Below are 25957 nucleotides of genomic sequence, written 5' to 3' on the forward strand. Positions count from 1 at the left end.
TGTGTGATGTGGAGATAAAAATTATGAATTACAGGTAAAAAAATCCAAATAAACGTTGATCAAGATATATTAGATATATATTGATGTAAATATGTTTCTAAAGGCCAAAGTTGCCAGAAACAAAGGGAGAAGTATTCTACCCCATCTGTTTCTTGCATCCTTTCAGGGCCTGCTACTGGCCATTGCCATAGTAGATAGCTGAGCTGCAAGTACTGTCTTTATGATAAACAGGTATTTAGAAATGACAGGTTTGATTTGGGTCCTGTAATTATTCCTCTCTTCTCCCCACCTCAAACTCTGCCACAGTTATTATATGTTAATTTCTGTTTCCAGATAGAATTTATCCCTGCATGTTTATTCCTGCACAAGAGCTGTGTGCTCTCTGAGAAGTGACCACGCCTTTGACCTTATGCTCTTGGAATAAATGAGAATATTTAGATCTGGACCCCTCAGGAAATCATTTTATAATAATTAGCACTGAAAAGCACTACCACAAGAACTCAATATTTTCCATGCTGCCTCACCAAAATTTTCTATCCCATTCTGTTTAGAAACCCTGAATAAGCACCTGGAATACCTTGGGCTTTGTGGAGATGACACAGAAGCTGAAGATCAGATCCTTGAAAGTTTGAATGGGATTCTACTGGCTATTACTGAAGATAGTTAAGTATCACTCTGGATCACCAATCAACCATTTGCACAAATCAAAAGAATTCATATCAGGTTTTGTTTGTTTTGATCATCTCTGTTTCAAAAAGTGATTGCTGCTGGAACTGTAGCTGTCCTCAGGCTGTGTTGCTTTCTTTTCTCTCTGTCTAAAACTCACTAAATTACCTGTGCCCAGATAAAGTTTCTGGTCACTAAAATACCAAAAGCTCCAGAGAAATTCCAGGTTTAATATTCTATTCATTACAAACTCCTAGGATTAATTTAGGGTGACCCTATCAGGCCAGGCATTTTAAAAGTAGTTTCTAGTCTACTTATACAAAAGTCCCTAAAGCCTTTCTACATTCTCCTAAAACGACATAAATCTGCATTTGAGTCTGCTGGCAGATGGTGATTTAGTATCTTCAGGCCAGCTGGCCATATCTTTGATGAAAAAAGGCTAAGGGAATTGTCTGTTCTAATTGCTACGCTAATAAAAGGTATTGTGCCTACCTACAGAATTAATTGCTAGGCCATGCCTCAGGAATAGTACCTTAATCCCTGACTTCCCATGCCTTATGCAGGCATCCTTTCATAGTCAGAGAAGATAAAACTGTTTTCCTCTTTGCCTTGCCACCGCTGCTTCAATTCAGCACAAAGCAGAGTAATCAGCTGGAACCACACTTGCTGCAATTCAAGCAGATGACTGTGCCCACATACTCAGACTCAGACAGCCTTTAAGAACCTTGTTAAATCAGAAGCTTGGATCCCACAGATACCCACTCAGAACTCTAGGAAACAAAGGAACATGTGAATAAAACAGCTGCAAACCTACAGCAGGTATTGCTAACACTCTTGTCACTGCAGAGCAGAGATCCTTCCACCTACTCAGAGGGAGTGGGATCTTCCCAACTTTGGCAAAAGTCCTGAAGGGCAATCCACGATGTGCAGTGAAAGCAGCCCACGTGCTCTCAGAGATAGCCAAAAATGGTAAGTCATGCTCAAATATTACTACAAGGCATCTCACAGCACATTAGCTTCATGTTTTCACTCTTGAATTTTGTTTCATGGCTACCAGCTATTGCTATTGCAATTGTTTTATTCCTGAATAGCAAAAACCTGGAATTCCCTGTCTTTTATCTACACAGAGGAAATGAAGAAACCATGTATTGAAGCAGGTTTGGTTCTAACACTGATACCTTTGCTGGAGAGCACAGACCAAGAAATGCTGCTCCACGCTGGGAGGGCCATTGGCCGTATCTGTTATGATAACTGTAAGTATCCACTGAGGAGAATCTGTTTTTCCCTGGCTCTAAGGCATCATTTTAAAAGGCATTGCAACCTGTAACTCATAACTTTGAGACCTGAGCACATCATGCACCTCAGCCTCCAGTTAGGTATGCAGTTCACAGAGCTCACAGACACCTGGCTGAATGCACCCCAAGCACTGCCTGAACTCTGGGCTTCCTCCCTACATTTTTTACACTTCAAGTGGCACAGCTCTGTCAGAACTGCTTTGAAATCATAAGAGGAGTAGAGCCTCACACATATCTTAAGCAATTTTGCAGACTTGCCTTGGGTCCAAATCCTGAATGGCTTGGACTTCTTCCAAAGTAATAAGAACATCTATAAAGCAAAGCACTTGTTTAAAAAGTGTGTTAGGAAAAAAAGAGATTAAAAAAATACTGAGATATTTACCCATGCAAGGAATAGTCTTCTTTGAGAACCACTGCTTGCATGCAGGAGATCTTTGTGCTCCACATTCCCTGGGCACCAGCTGGGCTCAAAAGTTAAACAATTTTCATTTACTTGTTACATTTATGGAAATTTTCACCCAGTATCTCATATCCATTACTCTGCCTTCAACCTATCTTCTCTAATCCTTCTAGTGTGGATCTGCACAACTTACTCAGAAATTTGTGGGTATGCCTTCCCTCACTGTTCTTCTGAAATCCAAGCGTGATAGGCACCCGGTATAGATTCCACTAAGCTCCCTGTGAGTCACGTGTATTTGTCAGGGAATGACACAAGAGTTTAAAAAAGCTTTTCCCTACAATTTCATTCCCATTTGCTCATGCAACTCCTGTACACAGCACTGCTGCAGCATATGGCCATCCTGCACATCTGCTTCCCTTCTGGCAGAGCACAGGCCCAGCACATATTTGCCAAGACGACTGTGACACGCTTTAATAAATCATATTACTAACACAGCAATAAATGCATCAAAGAGAAGAAAAATTAACTTCACCAATTCCCTGTCTGAATTCCAATTGCCTGTGCTACAACAGAGCCTTCCTGGTGTCTGCCACGCACTCTGTCACCCAAGCAACAGCCCAGCTCTCAGCAAGACAGTGCTGCAAAAGCAGTGCCACTGTGCTATTAAGCAACCATCACTGTTCAATTTGTATCTTACTGTTCTTGGCACCGTCAAAATCATTTCAGATGTTAAGCCTTCATTCATTACAAAACAAGCTACAAAAAGAAAGAAAACAGTTATCAGGGTTTTCCTCAGCAAGCACACATGGATGGACACAGTTGCTTAATACCTTAAGTCGAGGTCAAACCAGGAGGTTTAGCAAAAATCTGTCCCAAACTTGCATTTCCTCCACACACATTAGCCTGGAGCCACCACCAAAAGCTTTACAAATTCTGTCGGTGTGAGAAAGAACCAGACTACCTTGCTGCTGCTAAGCATCTCAGTTGGACCCTTTCCACTGATTTAATCAGTTTCTGATTTAAGCACCTTTAACACCTCTGCTTCGCTGACCAGGCAGCCTTCAGGAAGAGCTGGTCAAGGTTGGAGTGATCCCATCACTGGTCCGAATATTAACTGACTATGCACAGAGTGAACCACTTGTCCACGTTGCTCTATTGGCCTTGTACAATCTGGCAGACCTTGGTAAGTAAGGTCTTGTTAAAAGTTTTTTAAGTTTCTGCATCTTAGATCAAAATACCATCTCCACACTGTTTCTGCCTTTCCCTGCCCACAGGTTTGTGGGCTTTGTTTTTGGGGTGGGGTAGGGCTGGTGTTTGGGCTTTGTTTTTAAAACACTACTGATATCTAATCAGGAACTGGCCACAGTATCTGGAGAGGAGAAATAACTACTCTTTTATGGAGTACCAGCAATTACTTATACTACATTACAACAATTAAGTTTGACAGCCAGCTTTTGACCCCAAATGAAGATATGGCCTAACTTCACATGATAAATTGACAGTTTCAACTACTTCAAATTTGGTACATTAAAAGCTTGTTTATCAAAATATAATTTCTGTTTAATAATTAAGTTTCTATAACTTACTAAAACAGCTTCTATTTTCATTTACACAGTTTTCAAAGCAAAAGCATCTCCACTAATTCAAAATATATTTGCCCTACTTTACACAAGTTGTGAGTAGTAATGCAAGAAAAAGACCAAGTACAAAGTTATTACCACTCTCTATATATGGTCTGGCTTGATCTACTGCTTCCTGCATTTAGGGGGATATGCAGGGAAGGGGACATGATACCACACTGTCACATTATGCTCTAAAGAGGTCAGTCCTTGTTACAGCTGTTATATTATTTAATACCATATTCAATTGAAATGTATTCTATGTCAAACAGTGGCAAGCTTAGCTAACATACATCTTGCAGATGTTTAGGATACCAGCAAGACTAGAAGCACCTAATCAAGGCAAGAAATATACTGCTACAGCAAACTGACACGTGCCAATTGTTATAACAAATAATCGCACTACAGATGGACTTGTACTAGTCAGTGAAATTAAGCCAGGATTAATTTGACACCTATGAGGTCTACAGAAATTACAGAGAAACAGTTAAAGAACCTGGGGGGGAGAAGGGATAGAATTCTGCTGTCTCAGTGCTGTCCTAAGAAACAGAAGAGTCTACAAGAACAGAAAAAGCCTTCAAAGACAGTATCTAACCACTTCAGATCATAGGGAGATATCTTTAATCATTCAATCAAATAAAAATTCAAAATCCTGACTTTATCACCTACACAGATTCAGCCAAGGAAGCTCTAAGCATGACAAAAGTTGCTGAACAACTGGTGAAACAACTGAGGAGAGCAGAGAGCCATGAGAGGTTAGAAATTGTCCTTGAGGTCCTGCAAGCACTTGCAGAAAATGGTAAGGCTCCTTTTGGTCTGGGTGGAACAAGCGGAGACTGGGTATTGTACTGGTTTAAGCTCTGGGTTCCAAGTTTGTCATGGGATCCCGCTAACAGAACCAGCAAGGAGAAATAAGCTCCAAGAACATGCAAGATCCTGGCCCAAACACCACATGAACAGGTGAGAAAACAAAGGAAGGAGAGAGTACCATTCCACTGCATTTCAGTAGATCCAAAAGACAGCAGATTCACACTTACTCTCCATGGTGGGTAAGAGGAAAGCAGATCATCTTTTAATTTTAAAAATCAGAACAACAGGGTACCAGTTCAATCCCTGTTTGGGCCATTTACTTAAGAGTTGGACTTGCTGCTCCTTGTGGATCCCCTCCAGCTCAGAATATTCTGTGACTCTATGAAGATGCATACTCTAAGTAGCGGTACAACAAGAACTGACACTAAAAATATCTAGATAGATTTTAAATCCATGAAAGCTCATGACTGGCAGCACAAGAAATGTCAAAGACCAACTCAGAAAGCTTTGCTCATTCTGCCTTGGTGTCATCCTAGCTCCAGAAAGCTGTTACAAACAAAACCAAAACAGTGACTGCACCTGGAAAACAACTGGATAAAGTTCAGGGATTTAGCTTTCTAGTTTGAAATGCTTCCACAAAGAGCCAAGAAGCTTTTAATGTGCTTTTACTGTAATCTCTACAGATACTCTGAAAGTGCAGTTGGTGGATGCAGGTGTGCCAGAGGTGCTGTCTGAGATCCTGCTGAGGCTCCAAGGCAGTTCCCAGGCTGAAGACACATGCATTGTGAAGTCTGCATCAGATCTCATTGTCTCTCTGCTCCTTGGAGGTAAAAAGGGGAATATTACAGGCCAGGTACATGAAGAATTAGCATCCAAAAGTCTCTCTAGCAGAAGAGTTTCCTTTTCCATTGGTTTGTTTTACTTGAACCATCCACAATCTCTTATCATCCTTGCAGGAATTCTCAGGCATGACCCTTTTCATTTCTACAGCCTATAGCCCAGTGCTTGTGCCTAACAGCAACTTAGTTTATGTTACTGCTATGCTGTATTTTGGGCAACATGGGTTAAAAAAATATCAAGAACTGGCCACTTACACTGCATGCCACCACTCTCAACCCCAAAGCAATCAACAACATAAAGGTCTTCAATTATTCACCTTAACAACAAAGTCATCACTGACTGACAGAACAGCTCAGTTTGGGGGCTAATTATAATCAGATATGAGATAGTCTCTATTTCTCATAACACAAATAAGTACATACAGAAGGTTTTTGCTAAGGGCTGTGGCATCATCTCTAAGCACACGGATACTTGCACCACATCCAGACACTTGCAGGTACCAAGACAGGGGCAAGGCTTATTGCCAATTTTACAAAAGAAATGGTAAGGTTGGTTACCCTCTACCCTTCAAAGATGGAAAGCCACTTTGTGAGTGCAGAGAAAACCAACACTATCAGATTTGACTACTCCCTGGTTCTGAAATAGTTACTTTCTGTTCTGCAGACTAGAGACTTGCATGCTTTTAAGTTACAGATGCTACTGATACTAAAATAATTTGGGGGGCATAATCATAACAAAAGGGGTGATCAAGTATGCAAGCCTTTGCAATGTTTTTGTTTTTGTTTTGCTGAACCACACTTTATTAGAGAGGAAACTCTGGAAATACTTAATGGCAAATATATTTCTTAGAAATTAAAAAAAAACAAACAACAACAACCAAACAAAAAACCCCCGCACACCAAAAACCCACAAAACACACAGAAAAACCCTCCAACAAACAAAAATCCCAAACAAAAAACCCACAGAGTTACTGCTGTTTTACATTTCAAATCTCTTTTAGGAAGGGAGGATTTCTCAGATATTGAGATGGGAAGAAATCTCAAGATAAGCCATTTTATCTTTCAATTCCTATTATAGAAAGTAATGAGCCTTTATACTCTGCAGACAGAAAGAGATATTCTTATGAGCAGACTCCTTGAAAGCATGCTGTGCTCAATCAATCAGCAAAAGATCCCCCCCACACTTCCTGTCCTATCTCACTGATAGCTACTGTACTGGCTTCAAACTCAATTAACAAAATTGCTCAACTTTCTGCATTAATAGTTGTTTAATTATTAGGAAAAATTCCCCTCACATCTGTCTGAATGTCAGTTTTGGGGGTTTTTTAAAGCAAGCTATCATCCATACATCTCTTCACCTCTACCTTACAACCTTTCTAGACTCCCTTCTTCCTTGCCTCATACCTTGTTCTGAATCAGCCATTGTGCATCATGGCTCTACAAAGGCCACAGAAGTGCCCCCAGTCCCTTCAACTGGCCATTTCAATTTACTCAGCTGAATGGCTTGCTTTGTCACTTGCTCTTCTCCACCCATTTTCCCCACCACAGCATTAGATGTTTCGTGTGGAAGAATTCAATAATCCCTCTCATGCCTCAGTGTGTGCCACTGATGTATGCACAGCTTTTAATCTGAGAGAAAAAAAATCCTATGGAAATCTGTTCTCAGCATCAAATGACTTCTAGGCAGTGAAAAGATGACAGACAGCTTTTGCAGCTATGAAAAGTAGCTGTTCCTATCAGGCTAACTATGAGCCATTAAATTGGATGTTCTGCTGCTATCCAAGCAAAAACTCCATAGGAGAGAAAAGCAATTTGGAACTCTGTGACAATCAAAGCAAGGCAACCACTAATGGGCTCTGCCTATTTGCACTTTACTACATGAGGGTAAAAAAAAAATGTTCTGACATTCTTCAGTTTGAGAGGTGGGGGGAGGAGAGAAATTAAGTTCAATTAAGGTTAGTCTATCTGAAGATCAAAATATTTTCCCTGTAGAACTTTATCAGACCAAAAGAGGTGACCTATTTCTATGGAGCCTATTCTTAAGGAGGACTGGGCAATTTTCCTCGTATACTCTGATCTCCAAGGATTAGGATTAGGCAAGAAAACACTTGAAGAATGACAAGCAAAACTACCAGCTTTAGAGAATGTATGCATAAAATGGTATCAAAATACTTCTGTGTGAGTAGAATTCTAACTGTTTCACAGACTGACAGCTCCCTCATGAACATATCCAACTACATTTTTAAAGCATTTGACAAATTCTGATCTAACATATGTAAGAATACAGAGGAAAAACAGGCTACTAAGTGAAATGTTAAGAGATGAAAAGAATAATAGGCACTCGTTCAAAAGACAGCACATTTAAAAGCCAACAGGAGTGTCTATGACTTTGAGGTGGAAATAACATCCAAACCAGTAAAAGTATTAAAATTACTAAGGCCCCTCTTACACGCTATACATACAAAATTAGAAGTCTGTACACCTCAGTCTGTAAATTCAGTTAGAACCATGAGACGTACTGTTGCATACAGGTAGTGATATTATTAAAAAAAGGCCTTATAAAATCAGGCCTTGCTCTGCTGAATTACCAGCTAAGCCTCTAAGTTCCCATAAGAAAGAATCAGAGGAATGAGAAGCAGTGAGCACAACAAACTATTCTGGAAAGAGAGCCATTTGCACCTGCAAAAAACAAGGAGTCTGTCCCATGAGAATCCACAAAGAAAATATGTAAACACCTGGGTAAAGAGGCAGTTTTAGCACATACACACACAAGCATTTTCTAACTAATTACTTGAGTGGAAAAAAAGCTATGAACCAATTAGAGTTATACATGAGCTCTTGGAAACTGTACTAAAATGAGCTGTAACATTTGGCTTTTCTGCATGAAGAAACTGAGTCCCATCTGCTTATTACTGCAACAAAGTACTAGAGCTACTTTTGGCCAAACCATGTATTTGCATGAGGTGTGTGCAGTTCCATGGATGACTCTTTATTCCAGGTGAATCTTTCTATTTAGTGTTCACACTGTTTTGCCATTTTCAACAAACAGCTTTCACAAGGTAAAAGCACACAATAAGGAGATGTTCATGTGTGTCAGGCATATACTTCTCTTAGGGCATAGCAAACTGCATAAAGAAAAATACAGAAAATTATTTTCCAAATGGCATCTTCAAAAAACTTCCTCCAGAAAGGATGCCATCTGTAGCACAGAGGGCTTCCTTTTGCTCCTTAGCAGAACTTCCTCATTTCCTAACAAGGTGAGCTAAGCAGCTTCTGAAAACAAAGCTGCCACCTGTCCAGCAAAGACAGGAGGAGACATCCAGACACGCACTTACAAAATACTGCAGAGCACTGCTGGGCATAGTGGTAGGTTTTTTGGAATGTACAAATCTGCTCTTTCACTGGGATTTAATAAACCAGATCTCTCCAGGTCAACTCATTTTCTGAGCTTCATGTAAGTGCAGCACAAATAGACTTCTCATTTCAGAAAAAGGGTTTCTCAAAAAAAGGTAAGAAAAATCCAGCTCTGATTCATTCAAGGAGTCATTAATGACAATTTATTTCATAGAAACAAAGAATAACAGCAGTACAGAACTAGTAATCAGATTTACCATTGGTGGGTAAGATCCCTGGTTTCACAGTAGGGTCTTAAATCAGTAGAATACAAAATTAAAGAGCCTTAAAGCTGTCCTGGTGAGAAATGAAAAATGCCACTGGTATTCTACTACATGTATAGTGGAAAATGCAGCAGTACTGAGGGAAAAGAAAGGGACTGGGGAACCTATGGTTTTGAATTTGACAGTGATTGTCCCTTGAAAGCTCTCTTGAGCTAAGCTCCACTGGAATCTGTCTCAGCATCAGTTTACAGGTAGCTGATGCTCACTTCTCTCTAAAGAGGTGAAGGTTGCAAAAAGCAATGCAAAAGCTATAGTCTTGATCTTAGCAAGACATGAACAGTCAAGGCAAAGACTCCCTGAATTCTGATTTTGCATCACCCATTATGTTTCTTACCTCTCTCACCTGCTTGGTTTTGCCTCTCTCTTCAGACGGGAACTGTCTGCGGCTGCTGCAGCTGGGGGTGCTCCACCAGCTCCTGGATCTGCTGGAGAAGCACGTGCGGAGCGGGGACACCTCAGTGCAACAGGCTGCGCTCAGCGCCCTGCAGAGCCTCGCCGTCCCAGGTGCACAGCTGGACACAGACTCACTGCCACCCTCTGCACACAGGGGTCACCCCTGCACCTCTGGCCCAGCACCAATACCAGCCCCTTGTGTTCTGATGGGCAATTGACTTTTTCCCCCTCCCCTGCAAGAACATATATTTGAATAATTCATCAGGAGTTTCTCATCTACATCAAGAGTTTAAATATCATAAAGTGGAATCTCATTACCAACTGCTGAAGTAGTTTCATATTAATAGCACACGGCAGCTCATGACAAAAAAAAAAAAAATCAGAACAGGGTTCATAGCTTAAAATACAGAGAATGGGGTGGAGACACCTGGTAGGGATGTCAAACTTTCTCCTCTATAACACTAATATTCATTAATATTATACAGAACCAGTAAATCCTAATCTTCTTTGAATCTGCACTTTAAAAAGCTCAACTCAATTATAAAACATCAACATTCAGCTTTTTGATTTTCTGTTTTCTTCAAGTCCATTACAAACCATTTTAGATGTTTCCAAGTGTGTGGACACTTAAAATGCTGTTCCTACAATATACTTTTTGTCATCAATTCATAAAAATATCTGTAATTTATCTGTAATATCTGTTAGGTATTCTCTAACTTCAAGAAACACACACTCTATTGCTTTTAATAATATAATCTGCTACCTGAAAAAGAAAAATGAAAGACACTGAGTGGAAATCCATAAACATGAATTAAATATGGGTGAACACTTGGAAATAGACATGGAAAACTCTTCAATTCAAGCATTGATCTTAAAAGATAACAGATGCTTATAAAAAATTAAAAAGTCATTACAATCTAGTAAAAGGAGTCAGTCTGTGCCACTGAAGAACAAGGACATTAAGAGCAAGATACCTAACAGGATGTGCTTCTCAATTTGCCCAATAAAAAGATGAAGGATATAACAGTTAATTCCCTCATTTCACTGTCCAATCTTCCTCACCACTCCCCCAGAAATATATGCAGAAGATAGGAAAAAAATTGCTCTGGAGGAAGCAGCTTTTGGTAGCACAGTTAAGCAGTATTAAGACTCCTTGCAGACAAGCTTCTGATTATTACAAGGGATTTACTGCACCAACCGCTGGAGCAAAGACACAAAAATGAGGAGAGGAAAGCACAGAAACAAAGGCATGAACAACAGGGCATCAGTGAGCTCAAATACAAAGAGAAAATCCATTTCCAAGAAATATGGCCCCAGTTCAGTTAAGATGAGCTAGCACAGAACAGGCTTTCTCATGTGGACTGGGCAAGTGGATGGATAATCTGTTACAATTAGAAGAAGGAAGAGAAACAACAATGCCGTGTTATATGTACTTTGCACTGGGCAGGGCTAAGATCAAAAGTGACCAAAAATACCCAAAAGCAGTTCCTATGAAAGTTTTAGCCCAAAAGAGAAGTCTAAGCACTCAGGTAGTCCTGACTTAATTTCTGAGCTTGCTAACAAGTTGGATTTTTCACTAGAAGCCTAACACAGCACACAGTTCACAACAGTTATGTTATATCTACATTTTCAGATGTTTGTGCCATTACTGAGCCTCACATCAACCCCTCTTTCCCATTTCCTAGTTGTCAGCAAGGTTCAGATGCTGGAGGAAGGCGTTGCAGAGCGGATCGAGGCGCTTCTAAGGTCAGAGAGCCCTCCTGTGCAGTTTAAACTCCTCGGAACATTACGGATGTTAGCAGATGGTCAAGGTAGGCACCTGCAACTTCACTGAGATCAGCCATGAGCTCCCCTCCTCCCTTCCCCTGCAAAACAAGCTGTGCAAGACTACAGGCTGAGTGTCCTGCTAACCCAATTCCACTCCATCTGGAGAGCTTCCAGCAGAGATTATTGCCAGAGGCTGCATGCTTTCCAGACTGCCCCAGTCAGCCTCAGAGGTAGTTGAGAAACAAACCACATGGAACAAATCTGCAGCAGTCAGTGAGAATGGGCAAAGGCCTAAAAAGATGCTTTTCACCAGAGACACAGCAGCAAGGCATGAGCATGATGAAAAAGAGCCAGGTTTTAATGTCTAATCTCAGGACAGCAAATCAATAAAGAACTCGAGAACACAAAATGAATAAAGGGAGCTGGGGTGGAGCAAGGCAGGAGAAATTAATTTCTACCCGTCTTTCTATACATGTTGCCAGTTTTATCTTGCTCATGTGGCTCAAATGTTGAATTTACTTTTCATGTTAATCTATTGGATTATCTCCTTGTACTTCATTCAGTTTAACACAGAGGGGGTATGCAAAAGCAACAATAATCTTTCTGTGCACATCACTGTGCATGTTTCTCAAAATGCAGTGTTGTAATTACATGAAGATATAATTCAATATCTTAATTTATCCTTAGGCTTGCTTAGCTCTTACCAGACAGTGACACAAAACAAGTGCCATATGCAGTTTGGTACTGTCTTTCACATTGCCAGAGCAGCTGCTCTAGAGCATTAATCAGTACTGATTCTTTGATATGCAGCAGTAACATACATTAAAACTAGAATAGTTAAGACCATTTTGTGATGGGGAGTGATAAGTTATATAGGACAATTACAGACATCACTTCATTAGTCATATGGAAGAAGATAAAACCTCACTCTGCTACATTCCATGCTGCACTCCATTGCACTACTGCAGACACCACTTAATATGAGAACTATTTGCATATTTTATCAAATTAACATGCATGATAGAAAATTTAGATCCAGTCCTTCTATTAATCTGCACTACTTTCAGTCCAGTGAAAAGCTGCTTTCACTTACATTTCACTGTGGTAGGAAATGAACACTACAAGACACATAGAAACCTAGCATCTTCTTGTTCTGAGGCTTTGAAGAAGTCGTTGTAAAGTAATTTCTCCAAAGTTATATCTCAATTGTGACAAGGCATTTAACATTCAAAATTGAGACATCATGGTAACATAGATCTAAATTATCAAACACTAAATTATCTTTTTTAATTTTATTTACCAGCCCTAATACAAAGTCAGCATTTGGCACTTCTGAATCTGAAACAAATTAATTATCAAAATGCAAAGTAGAATAAAATATGTAGGACACTCAATGTTTATCCATTCCCACCTATGAACACACAATTCTCCCACTTTTCATTACCTTCTATTCTGTTTACCCACAAGCTAACATTGCCTTTAATTAACTCAGTCTGAAACCCTTATGAACACACATCTACTAAGAAGTCCACACTAAATTACTTAATTGCCTTATCTAGTATAAATTCATTACTCTGACTCTCAGCAGACATGCTGAGGCTTACAGACTAGAAGAGGCAGGTTTCTTCCTAACCACAGAAAACTGCAGGCAGATCTGTCAGCTTCATTACTCTAAAGAGATGTTAACTCCTGGTTCTTCCACCATTTGGCTTCAGAGAAGCAGAATAATTTGTGCACTTCAGTAGCCAAAGGACTTTCAGCACGACTGAAAGTTCAACCTCATAAAATGACAAATTTGAATAAAGTAAAAAGGTCTTCCTGCTAAGAGTAACTAACTGGAATTTATCTCAAAGAGCTCTACTGCCTGTCAAACTGAGTTAAGAACCCACCTTCGCCACAAATCTCTTAAACTGGTTCCATCCTCCAGCCTCTTACTTCAACTTCCTGTACTAAGCTGGATTACTGTGATCTCTGCAGACTAACTAGGAACATCTGACTAGAAACAAGAGTCTTGTGTTACAGGAGATAACATGTAGGTAGCTCTGAATGCCCAGTAACTCTTGTCCCAAAACAAAGTATGCCAGCTAGGCTATAAGCTCCCAGATTCCTTGTGGGATTTTGAAATGCGGATTGTTCCTTAGCGTACTGGACAAATGAAAAAGTGTGTGCACTTCCCCATCTCCCTTCTCCAAAACAGACAGAGCATAGGCTGACTTTCAGCTTCTGGAAAATATCCAGAGCAATCTTGTGGTTTATTGACACTGACCTTCTAGTGCATGCTCCATCTGGTTCTTCCAGTCTATCTCAAAAGAAATGCAGTGCACAGAGAAAGGGACAGCTAAAGGAAGAGGAGCGGGGTGATGCCTCTATCAAACCTATCCCTTCTGTTACAGATGCTCACATAATTAGAGTTCCATTTCCTAGAACAAGTTATCTCATGAGGTTTCTTCAAATGTCAACCACAGACACTAAATATTTCTAGCAAGTCTTGAGATAGGGTTCCCAAAACACAGGGAAATGCAAATTAAAGGGTTCTTCCACAGTAAGGGGAATTTCTGATAATGCCTTACACATGGTTCAACACACATTCTTAAGACTCAGGTCATCCAGTTACTGACACACTGCTATTCTGTAACAAGACTTGGCTTCCCACACTACCAACAGTAATGGATTATCACCAAAACAGCATGAACAGGCTCCCAAGAGGCCACAATTACATTTGTGCAGGGCTCCAAGTGCAAGTGCCAAAAGCCAAGTGGGAAGGGGATGGGCCTCCTGAAGTATCACAACAGAATATTTGTTTTCCAAGGCAGAAAGTTGCTTATTTTAAGCCCTGTTTCAGCAGCCCCTTTAAAATTATTCTATTGACACAGCTTATTTTGTCTTTTCCCTCCATGATTCCTTTGGAAAATATTTCCAAGATCTTTTAAAAGCTCCGTGCTTCAATTAGAGTTCTTGAAGGTTGCTGAGCACAGGTCCACCACCCCAGTTACTTCTACATTGGCATTCCTGTGGCAGACAGACTGAGGGGTCTGATTTTGAATGCCTCTTGGTGATGTTTTTCTCTTCAGCTGATGCAGCCGAAATCCTGGGCCAAGACCCCCTGCTGCTCAACAGGCTGGTGCAGTGGTGCAGCGTGAGCGACCACAGCGGCATCTGCGGAGAGGCAAACCGGCTGCTGGCATCCATCCTGCACCACAACAGATCCCAGGTACCAGAACCCCTGCTCTGCAGATTTCTACTGCACCTTTCTCAAGTATTTTTAAAGCTTGGAGACAGAGCTAGGGATTAAACAGCACACGCAGCTTTATAATGAAAATCATGAAGGTTCACAGTGACAACTTCTCTGGTCTGCCTCAGTACCAATAAGGGGGAAACCCGTGTTCTCCATAGGCACAGACACCTCACAGAAACCAGCACCATGGTCACTCACTGTCACTTGTCAACATTGACCCTGCTTGAATAAGGCCTGACAAATGGTAATAAGCAGGTAAAGCTTTTCTATGACCATAAACATGTTTCAAATTACAAAGGTAAAATTAAGCTGTCCTAAATATCAGTCCTCTGAACATTCCAAAGAGCCCACTTATCCATGATGGACAAATCTGGCATGATCTTTACATGCTGGCATTTTCAAACAGGCTTCTGGTTTCGTAAACTGTGCTACTACACGCAAGCATCCCAGCCATGCCTTACTATGAGGTACTGACCAAAGTAGATACTCTCTGCACAGGCTTTGATAAAGCAAAACTAGTTCTTGCTAGTTTGATGGCTTGAAATGAAAGAGTGGAATAAGGACAAATTGAAATGTGACAAAATATACATTTATCTTACAGATAAATGTATATTTTGTCCTAAGCAGACATGTATGATCAGTGCCAAAAGCAATGTTATCCCTAGTCTTTGAATATTGTCAGTTTGCACTGCAGCAAATTTCCCTCTATTCAGAAGTTGAAGGGTGCAATCTCATTTCCCTCTTCATTCTACTGCATTCCTACATTAGATTTCCATCTGTTTTACCTTTGCTTTCACAGGAAGTGGTCAAAGCCATCCAGGCAGCACAAGGAGTGAAGCATCTGGTTTCCATGACAACAAGTGAACACGCTGCCATGCAGAATGAGGCTCTGAATGCCTTGACAATAGCATCTGCCATCGATTTAGGTATTTTCCTCCTAAAAGCATTTATCTGTGCAAGATCCTCAATGACTAAGAAACATTGTCATGCTGTTAATTCTAAGTAACATATAAGAAAAAGCACATTTCTTGTCTACATTTAGCTCTTCAGCATGACGTAAAGGTTGTCACCATTCAGATCATAAAATCAATTTGCTTTGGGAATGGCCTGAAGGGTTTTGTTTATTTAGGATAGAGTCAAATTATCATGCTGTGTGGACAGGCACTATTTGAGCAGCATAATATGATGCTAGAAACCTAAAAAAAAAAAAAAAGGTGGGGGGGGGGAAGTGAAGGTGATGGAGATAAAAATGAGATTATAAAGGCTAAATAAGGACAAGTAATATACTCAAATAGTCAATGAAGTCTGTAAGTAGCAGAAATCTTCAAACAGACATAAGGAAAGAATAAAGCAGAAACATAAATAAAAAGGCATTGTAGAAGCTGCAAATAAAGCAGGTGAGAAAATGATAAAGATTCAAATTACTTTTCCTGAGCTCATTTTCAGAGTTAGGAACAAATGCTTTCAGACTTATCCTGTATAACTTGAAAATAGGTCTGAATTTATTACAATAAAGAGACACCACGGAAATCTATGTACCTTAAAAGGTAAATTGAAAAGAAAAATAAACTTGAAATTTGTCATTTCCTTTCTCAACATGTAAGGCTGAAGAGCCCATTTTACTGCTTCTCTACCATTAAAACTCTCAAAATAATTTAGGCAACTAATGGGAATCAACATTTCTAGCACTGAACATTGCAGGTTTTAATTTACTACAAGGTTAACTATACACAGTCAATAGTAGACTGGTCCTGTCTTCAGGAATAAGGCCAGTAAAGAAATTCAGTACAGAAAGGAGCACAGAAATTCTCCAGTGCAGAAGACAAATGCTCAAGACATCCCTGAAATGAAGCCAGTCCAGAACCTCCTTTAAAAAAGGAAGCATATTCACTTTAAAGTTTCTTTTCAGATAACACCTCAGGGTTACCATTTCTTTGCTTATTTTTCAGAAACTCTTGAAGAATCTTTTAAAGAATCACAGCTAGTTCAAAGCTTACACAAACTTCTACGAGATGATAACACAAGTCCTGAGGTGAAATACAATTCATTGGGCCTTTTGTGCAGACTTCTTAATTCAGGTAACTTCATTTTAAATTGTCTGTGAGGGAAGGATGAATATTTGTGAAGACAAGTGGTTTCTGTTACCAAAATATGCTGCCTGCAAAGCTCCAGTGAATAAGTAAAGGATATTAGAAGTTCATTCTGTATTGATCACCAAAAATTATAGTCAAGTAGTTTCCTTCTCTGTGAAAAGCTGATTAAACCATTAGTTGAATAAAATAAAAAGAGAGGAAGGCATTATTCCAGTGAGTCAGTGATACAACCAAGTCTCAAAATAGCAAAATTAGAGTAATGGAGTAAAAGCATCTTTGTCCAGCTTCACTATGCACAAATGCCTGGCAGTCCCAGAGCATTTCTGTCCAAAGAAAGAGTCTGTACCATGCTCACAGGCAGGCATACATTTGTTCTGCCTGTGCTGTGAGCAAACCAGAAGCTGAGATAAGGCAGCCATTTCAGCAATGCTTCCTTCACACAGCGACTCTCAGTAAAGCATGTGAAGGGCACCATTTCAGTTTCACTCCATGGTCAGGGAAGATCTCAAATGCCTCCTGCAGAATGGGACTATCCCAGATGTGTAGCACTAAAAAACCATCACCTTGAAACCAGGAGTCCAAAAATCCTGTGGCAGTTTCTCACATCTTAACACAAAAAATTACATAAATTGAAAATAACACTTTTACTTGGGCAAGGATGGATCACAAGGTGAGCTGCTTTTTAAATCCTGTATTGACAGACAAGCTGGATTTTGCAGTATTCTTTATTTTATCCCTGTTGCCACGCAGATATTGGAATAAGGATAAAGAACTTGCAGCTTTCAGTGCTACTATGAAGTATTGACGTAACAGACACGATCTATAAGACTTTTTTCCAGAGATGTATGTACTTAGCATTTTATAGACTAACTGTAAGGCTAAGAGTTGAGTCTTACTAATACAGAATGGTAGCAAAAAGCATACAGGCAAACTAGTGCCAGAAATTTCCTTTTTTCTGTCAATCAGTTCTCAGAAGTCAAGTAGGAGGAAATATACTCTGGCCAATACTTCCAATGGCTGAAAGGGTATCTATTGAAACTAATGTTTTAATTGAAGCAGCTTATTATGAACAGCAACTACTCCAAACTTTTATCTTACAATTGTTGGGAGCCACTACACCATGGCAGGTAAATAAAAGTCATTGTTTCATCTCCCATTCAGGTGATCTGAGACAAGAAATAGAAGAGGACAAGATCAAAGACACCCTCGAGCAACTCTGCAGTCACAGCAATGCAGATGTGGTCAAGGAAGCCATCACAACATTACAGGTTTTGAGAGGAGAGACACCCCATTAACCTCCCTCCTCCCACACGGCAAGCCAGCACTGCTGCTGAGGCACACACCATCAGCTCTGCAACCCTTGCATTTGTCATGCTGCTGCACAACCAACACTGCTGAAGCCCAGGGGCAGCTCCTGCTTTGAAAGCTGTGCATGAAAAACTCCACATTAGCACATGTCTTTGTCCTGATGCTTGCACCACTGCTGCTCCTCACTGAGCCACTAACGCACAGCAGAAAAAGTCCTGTCAAGCAAATGGGGTTAAGAAACATCACAGGAGAAAGATCAGGCAATTACCATTCATTATACATTTTTCAGTGGTTTGGTTTTCTGAGATTAGGATACACACTTGCAATTCTTCTTGTATCAATGGGATTGTTAAATAATTATATAAAAATCTTAAGCTTTTATCATGCAACCTGAAATATGAGTTAGATTAAAGCAATAGCTTAAACAATGCAAAGGGCTAACTGGCACCAATTCAACATCTTTCTCATTGTGAATGACACTGTGAGCCCAGCTGTTAGGTGAACATGTCAAAACCAAAACTATCTTTAAGCTAACTCCCCCTTAAATCTCCAATTTTAAAGCCCGTCTCTGAAACTGTACCTGCTCCTGTCACAAGTTATATTCCTAAATACTTGAGGCTACAGTCTTGTCCTGATTTCAGAGTTGCACCTACTGGAATGAGACTCTGCAGAAGCAAAGTTGACAAGAAACCACAGTCAGGGAACACACAGTGCGTGGACAAGACACAGAAATAAAGACAGTCAGAAATTACAAGTGGGCAGGGGTGAGGACATGAAGGCAGCCAGCATTCTGTTATCACCCATAAGAGAGCCTGGGTTTAACTTCATATAATGGAAAAAAAGGAATGTAGTAAAACAAATGTCTCTGAACATTTCTGTGGAATCCTTTTCTATTTAAAAAGGTCACTAGATGAGAAGGTAACAGATTCTTTTCCACAACTTTTTCTTATGGGAAATTTTTGAAGCAGTTGAAGGTACATTGCAGTCATGCTGTCCAGACCTAGAAAATCAAATTCAAAACAATGAAGTGGTAGAGACTGAAAAGCTTGGGAGCAACTACTTTTTTTTTAGCCAGCAGAAGAGCCATTGGGAAAAAAATAAACAGCACTGATCTTCAGAAACCTATTATAAAGCGGGCTGTATTTAGAAGTCAACAAGGCTTCATGTTCTCAGTCTGAGAACAACTGGCTTACGTCTGCAAAAAAAAACATGACAACTTGGTTCCTGCAAAAGCTTTCCCACTTGCAAAACCCAGTAACACTACTTAGCCCATGACACTCATCACCAAATATCACTCTCAGGAATAGCCTTGAGAAAGGGAATTTCATAAAACCACCCAAGAGAAATGACACTTATTGAGTAACACATAAACAAGTCTTGACCACATAATAGGAGAAAAGAAAAACATCACTTTTAACTTTTTTTGATGCCCAGAGATTTCATAGTTACTCTACACCGTTCTGCAACTCTTCACTTGCTCATGGCTTTCCATTAAAAATGCAGATAAAAGCATCAGTCTTATCTATTATTCAACAGCCCAAACTGAAAAGAAAAAATATCAAGAATTAGTTCAGCAAAACAAAAACCAGCACCTCTGGACCTTCACCATTTCTGAGTTATCCACAAACTGCAATCTCAGTAGCCAGTCTAAACCTTTGAGAGTGAAATATTAGTGACTGGAAGCAACAAATCTCAGGAATCAAACTCCAGGAGTAGAAAATATTGAATTTTATTTAATCAAATTTAAGGCTTGAGGAAAAAAAATACATTGAAAGTCACTCAGAAAAGCCATCTCAGAAGAGGAGACAGGAGCTCTCCTTCCATTGGCTGAACAATGTTCAAGCTGCATGACAATGCACAGGCAGTAGGGGGAAGAAAGAGGGAAGGATGGAAGGGGAATACAAAACCAAAAGCAATTCTACACATAAATCAATGGCCACATTGAGCTCCATGGACTGGAAGCACAAGTCTGTCCACATGGCACTGCATGAACTCACCAAAGCTAAAGATCTCCTGGGAAGAAACATTCAGGTTTTCACAAGGCAACCCAAGGTCCTTTGGTCACTGCGCTTTTTTCAATGCTTATATCCATCCTCCTCCTCATGTACAGGGAAACTGTGTCCAATGAAGTTATAACAATAAAGCCAGAGGCAGTTGCACTGTCAAACAGACTGACACATACATACATTGCTTAAGGGAAGTAAGTTGTGCTCATTTCTGAGAAATAAATGTGATCACATTGAAGTTTGCTTCAGTCCAGTTCTTCAAGTCTGACCTCTTTTGACATCTTCATGAAAAACCTTGGTTCCACTGTAGTGTTGGTGAACTTGTTCCAAATGCAAACGCTGAAATCTCAACATCAACAAGGTATCAAACCCCTCAGTGAGATCACTGAACTACTTTTTCTTTGGGGTTTCAGAGGCAGGCTCACACCCAGCTGCTTTTGCTGATAAGAATTTTTTTAGACCATAACCTAAATCTTTAGCCATGAAGTCACTGCAGGTCTACAGAGAAGGTGCTAAATAAAACTAAGTAGAAAGTGTTCCCATTACAAATCTGAAATTACATTAGCACGTATGGATGTACTTCAGAACATACAGAGGCAAAACAACCTAGACCCCCAGGATTTTAAAAATTATACTGAATAAGCACAGAGAAGTCTATCCACAGTGGCAAAAAAGACAAATCACTCCATGAATTTAAAGGTCATCAAACAAATGGAACTTCTCTCAAATTCAGTTCCAAATAACTGAAACACTGATACAAAGGCTGGTGTTAATACGGCCAAAGCCATTAAGAACAAATGGTGGAAAGAATATTTCAGTTAAATTCTGGTTTGCATACAAACAGTACTTGAAAAAAACCAAGTATTAATTATTCTTCAGGTAACTTGGCAAGATTTGCAGACCCTGGAATCCTAATCTGTAATGCTGGCTCTTGTCAGCAGCTAATTTCAGTGCAAGAACTCCACAGCCATCTTTGACACCAGAATGATTTTCACCAAATCCCTGGAATTCCTTCCCAGCATTAGGAGCTGGCTGTGTCAAAAACTGGCAAAGGGAAAAGTACTCCCCTAGCTGGTTTTTCAATGCAATGTTTTACGACTAAAAAGCTCCAAATAACAATCTTCCTTCTCTGATTTTACATACATCAGATTACTACACATAACCTTAACCAAGTAAGTTGGCTGATGAGGTGTTGCAAAGTTTTAAGCACCTTTTAAGAATTTAAAGTTTGCTGGCTACTGCTCTGCTGCTTATCAAGTTGTAGTACAAACACACATTTCTGGCTGCTCCTCATGGATCAGATTCAACAAATAGGTAATGCAGACCTCAAATTCACAGCTTTACAGAAGAAATGCCTCCTGCTCTCCCCTCAGTGATCTACTGCTATTGTTTTCTTGTTGTATACCAAATTTAAAAAGTCACGGTGTACTTCCAGCCATTTCACTTTCAGGTTTTCAGATGAGTTAATAGCAGACTATTCTCTGCTACTGTAAGGAAATCAGCCATCCTTAGACAAGCTTCCTTTTCCTGTTGTGTCTCAATCACTGGCCAGAAAAAGAACTATGAAAGCTGAAGTACACATGAGCACTGTCTGAAGTGCTTCACAGATTACAAGCTAGAAGGATGTCTGGACAATCCACCAGACACAAAGATTCTTACTGTTGATCAACTTTTGCCAGTGAGATGTTTGTTAATACATGCATAATAGAAAAAAAGGACATAATATATTTAAAAGCTTGGCTTCCAAAGAAAGCCATATACTTTAGAAATACAAGTATTAAATCCTTCAGGCACACTACATATAGTAAAATATCATTATAAAAATAGATACTTTTCTAAGATTTAGACTGCGTTAGGCACTGTAAGTGAACCGGCTCTCCTTGAAAAACCTGGTGTCACTGGAAGCAGTAAATGATGTTAGTTACATAGCCTGCAGTAAGACTGACAGCTACAGGTACTTCCAAAAACTTTTCAGCCAGACTTGCACCTTACAGCTAAGGGTACAACACCAAAGTCTTACAGAAGAGACTGGAACTCCTACTGACCAACACATCCATCTACTAACCCCCACAAAGGGGGGACTGGAAGAAGAGTTTACTTTTCTCTTGATTAAAATGAAAACCCCGACATAAGAAGGACTAATTCAGCTTCATGTAGAAAATTACTGAAGAAATCATTCTGCTTCACTGCATTTTGATTCACATTTGAACCATGAACTGGGCAGAATTGATGGCTCAATAGCTTTATACAAGACTTTAAAATTCAACAACTTTAATATTTTGCTAAATCTGTACTCCCCTATTTAAAACCATATTTCAGTAATGATTAACACTGAATTTGTATTTCATCAGTCCTACTAGCGGCAGTTAAGACTTGTGAAGATCAACATAGTTGTGAGAGGAACTAGAGGAATAACAAAAGTCATCAACAGCTAGCACAGCATGCTTGCTGCCTAATGAAACAAGCAGCATTCTGAAGTGCCTGCAGATAGCACTTCTTAAAGATATTACTGATCATCAAAAGGATAAGCATTTTTAAAGAGGTTTTTCTTCTATAAATAAGGAATATTTACATTTTTCTCAGACAGGAAACAGCATCAGGGCTTTACACCCTCTTGCCTGAAATGGAGATTTGTAAGACTTAATGCTACAGATAGTCAGGTTTTTCTCATCTCAGGAGACGGCTTGCATTTTTCAAAACAGTATGGGGTTTGCACAATATAAAATCAATTGAAGATCTAGACATTTTGTGATTGTTTTCCCAATTTCCAATTATGGCTCCTGGATATGTTGCCAAAAACGACTGGAAAAGTCTACTGGAGAGATTAATATGATTGCAAGGTTCTGAAGAAATCAGCATGAGACATTTGAAAAGATTACATTTTAAGACAAGACAGGAGTGAAGACAGAACAATCTTCTTAGCAATCCTTCAAGGAAAGGGTTGACAGCAGTTTCATGGCTCCCTGCTGCAGTCTAAAATCTGTTCTCCCAATGTCTTGGGAAATTCCATTTCTTCCTCAGAGATCAACGCTTGTGCGCTGAGTTGTCTTCTTAGAAAAAAGGTAGACAGCGTGTGTTTGGTGATTGTTTTTTGTAACAGCTTCTAACAGAAACCATGAGCAGGATAAAAAAACAAATCCACATAAGGCTTTTAACAACAGGAGTATTTCACAGTCCGTGCTTTTCTTCTGCCTTGGTGTCCAATCAATAATGTTAACATACACTGCCTTGCAACACAGGTCTGCTTTCATATTCAGAAGGCATTACTTGCTTTTACAGCTTCAATATCAGAAATCAATGTCCTGGCTAGGAAAATCCCAAAAATCTAAAAAGATAAAAAATATACCATTTTGTGAGATAAAATACTTGTTATGCACCAGTCTGCAATATGTTTGTTGGCAGGTTCAGATATCATGTCATAGCCAAGATCATCCATCAAAGCACAGCTATTACTAAAAGGTAATAAAGGCAAGAGAATCCTGCAGGTAATAAAACCCATGAGAAAGATACTTTCATGTAAAACTTCAGCAGCCTTCAAAATAATAAGCTTTCAGATGCCTTAGAGCTAGAACAAATCCACTTAACCAAGTCTGAGTGTCATAAACATCCATGCTTACCTACTGCTAAAGCTACAAAGCAGACATTTGCATTTGTTCCACAATTTGAATAACAACCCAGTTTTCAGATCAATTTTTTTTAAATACAGACAGAATGTACCATTACCTAAAATGAAATTATTGTCACAGACAACAGAGTAGTCCCAGATTATTCAGAGACATTTTAAATTTGAAATTTTAACATTCATGTCCGTTCTCAGGGAAACCTTCCATTACAAACTGAGGATAAACTTGTAACTCAGCAAATTTCGTAAAACATTCTTAACAATAATATAAAACTGGGGTGAAGTTCTGGAAAGCTAAAAGATTTCATTTAAATGCAGTCAGGTTATATCTAATTCCAGTCCCACAATGAAATAGCTTAATGCACAAGAAAGACCCAATTGGAAAATACAAATAACTGAAAGTGGTTTTACAGAGCCTTGGGACACAAATAGAGAACAACATGGCCAATCAACACACTGCCAAAATATTAAACTTTGTGTCTTGACCATCTTTCTAGCAAGAGATGCTGTTCTTAGCATAGCATTTCTCAATCCCATGGAAGCACTATCAGCAGATGGTCATAAAAATATATCAATCCCTAAGCTACAGAGGACAGCATTACCAGGCTTGAAGGAAGGTCTTCTGCTAGTACTCTATACTCAACTATTGTCAATTACATGGAAAACACCTTCTGTAGCAGAATTTAAAGTTTATTGTTTACCATTGAATGAAGGAATTTCATAGCATAGAAATTAACACAGTGCAACAACTGCCACAATGAAAGCAGCATCCACCCTGAAGGCAGCAATGTAACGTGCTTTACTGAGAGTTTCAGCTCCCTCTCTGATGCACCAAGCACTGATGAGGTAACAGAAGTCACCATCTTCCATCCAGTTCTGCTAACATCACATTTGCAACCTGATCACCTGTTTACCTGCTCTTACATTCCCAAACTTTTTGGGCAGCATGCTACAACCACTCTAGGTTAGCCAGTGTAGGTTACCATGTAGGTAGCATGAAGGACAAGGCTGTATCTTAGTTCAGGTTTGTGATAGAGGGCTGGAGCTCAGATCTACTGGAGCAGATAACCCCTCCTTAATGACATTGAAACACAGGGAATATTTTATATAATAATCATATATTACTTATGACCATATTAATATTACACTATATATATCCCAATTATCACACACTATTATTACTGCACTGTATTTTTATAACTTTCAGTGCTTTGTGCAACAGGTGTTTTCACACTAACTCCCCTTTACTATAATTGGTGTTTCTGCCATCCTCTTATCATACCTAAACAATCCACATTCAAAATATTTATTTTACCTCTCTCCATAACTACTTTTACCTTCAGTAGGTCTTTGTCTGCAAACATGACATTTCTGTCAAAGAATAACTAACCTGGAGCAGTGAGATAGCTATGAAGACACCTGCAACAATGTAGATATTTCGGGGTAACCAAGCTTCAAGTGCATGGATACATCCTTTGACAAAAATCTGATCATCCCACTGACTTTTGCTCTGAATGTAGAAAGGAAGAATAAGAATATTACTTTTCTGCTCAAGTTTACTATAAGATCAATCACATGATCTAGCTAAGCTAATGTTTTGTCACTTTTGCACTAAAGTTTTTAACCACACTTCAAAAAGACACATCTGAATCAGGGAATTCCAGACACTGATATTTGTATCTTCCTGAAAATCCTGTTTATTAGAAACATGATAGAATTAGCAGATAACACATGGTCAAATCAGCAAACAACAGATCAGCAGATTTAGACTATTACAAGTACTTGAAATGCACACTTGAAATCCACATCCTATCCCTTTTTTGAAACCCACTTTTCCCCTCTCCTGTTCCCACTTGTTTTCTCTCCCCTCCCACAGTAGAAGGTTACTTTAAACAAAGGACAACGTCTACCTTGTTGTACCTGTAGTATGATGTGGCACAGCTATTAGTTCCTAGAATTTTGAGCTGACAAATCTATCAGCAATCCCACCAGTTTTCATTTTGTCTATGCAGGCAGAGAACATGACAGACAGCACCTTACCTTCTTTCTGATATCATAGCCACACTGTGTATTCACAACTTTTTGCTGCAAAGCAAAAGAGATTTTATTTAAACAAATCAATTTACTTGGACTCACTTTTGTTCACAGCAAGTTTTTCTATCTTTTATATCCACAAACAGATCAATTGTCAGAGCCAAGCATTTTTAAAAGCATTTTTAGGAAAAAC

At 39.4% G+C, this 25957-nt stretch overlaps 2 protein-coding genes across 4 annotated transcripts in view; one reads left to right on the forward strand and one right to left on the reverse strand.

The window, feature by feature from the left end:
* The first annotated feature begins 556 nt into the window (after positions 1-556).
* On the forward strand, positions 557-18089 carry LOC121336084 (rap1 GTPase-GDP dissociation stimulator 1-like). The gene is made up of 12 exons (XM_041404897.1): positions 557-662; positions 1513-1635; positions 1794-1923; positions 3420-3544; positions 4654-4779; positions 5474-5617; positions 9676-9810; positions 11385-11510; positions 14538-14677; positions 15501-15627; positions 16651-16779; positions 17956-18089. Exons 3-12 carry the CDS (start codon positions 1799-1801, stop codon positions 18087-18089), a joined length of 1311 nt encoding a protein of 436 aa, XP_041260831.1. The 5' UTR covers positions 557-662; positions 1513-1635; positions 1794-1798.
* A 1718-nt stretch (positions 18090-19807) lies between these two features.
* Positions 19808-25957, reverse strand: part of TSPAN14 (tetraspanin 14) — a 33771-nt gene continuing 27621 nt past the window's right edge. For all 3 annotated transcript variants that reach the window (XM_041404900.1, XM_041404898.1, XM_041404899.1), the window contains exons 7-9: positions 25771-25815; positions 25121-25240; positions 19808-23433 (exon numbers count right to left, since the gene is read on the reverse strand). In XM_041404900.1, coding sequence (XP_041260834.1) covers positions 23362-23433; positions 25121-25240; positions 25771-25815 — 237 coding nt within the window. In that variant the 3' untranslated portion in view covers positions 19808-23361. The remainder of the gene's footprint in view (positions 23434-25120; positions 25241-25770; positions 25816-25957) is intronic.

Source organism: Onychostruthus taczanowskii, unplaced genomic scaffold, assembly GCF_017590055.1.
Source record: "Onychostruthus taczanowskii isolate IOZ18803 unplaced genomic scaffold, ASM1759005v1 scaffold22, whole genome shotgun sequence".
In the NCBI taxonomy this organism is placed as follows: domain Eukaryota; kingdom Metazoa; phylum Chordata; class Aves; order Passeriformes; family Passeridae; genus Onychostruthus; species Onychostruthus taczanowskii.

Bases quoted from the DNA above. Each gene is read 5' to 3' on its own strand.
- LOC121336084 (XM_041404897.1), top strand. From the start codon at position 1,799: ATGAAGAAACCATGTATTGAAGCAGGTTTGGTTCTAACACTGATACCT. The intron at 1,924-3,419 runs GTATCCACTGAG...CTGACCAGGCAG, and splicing joins ATCTGTTATGATAACTGTAA to CCTTCAGGAAGAGCTGGTCA. The intron at 11,511-14,537 runs GTAGGCACCTGC...TTTTCTCTTCAG, and splicing joins GATGTTAGCAGATGGTCAAG to CTGATGCAGCCGAAATCCTG.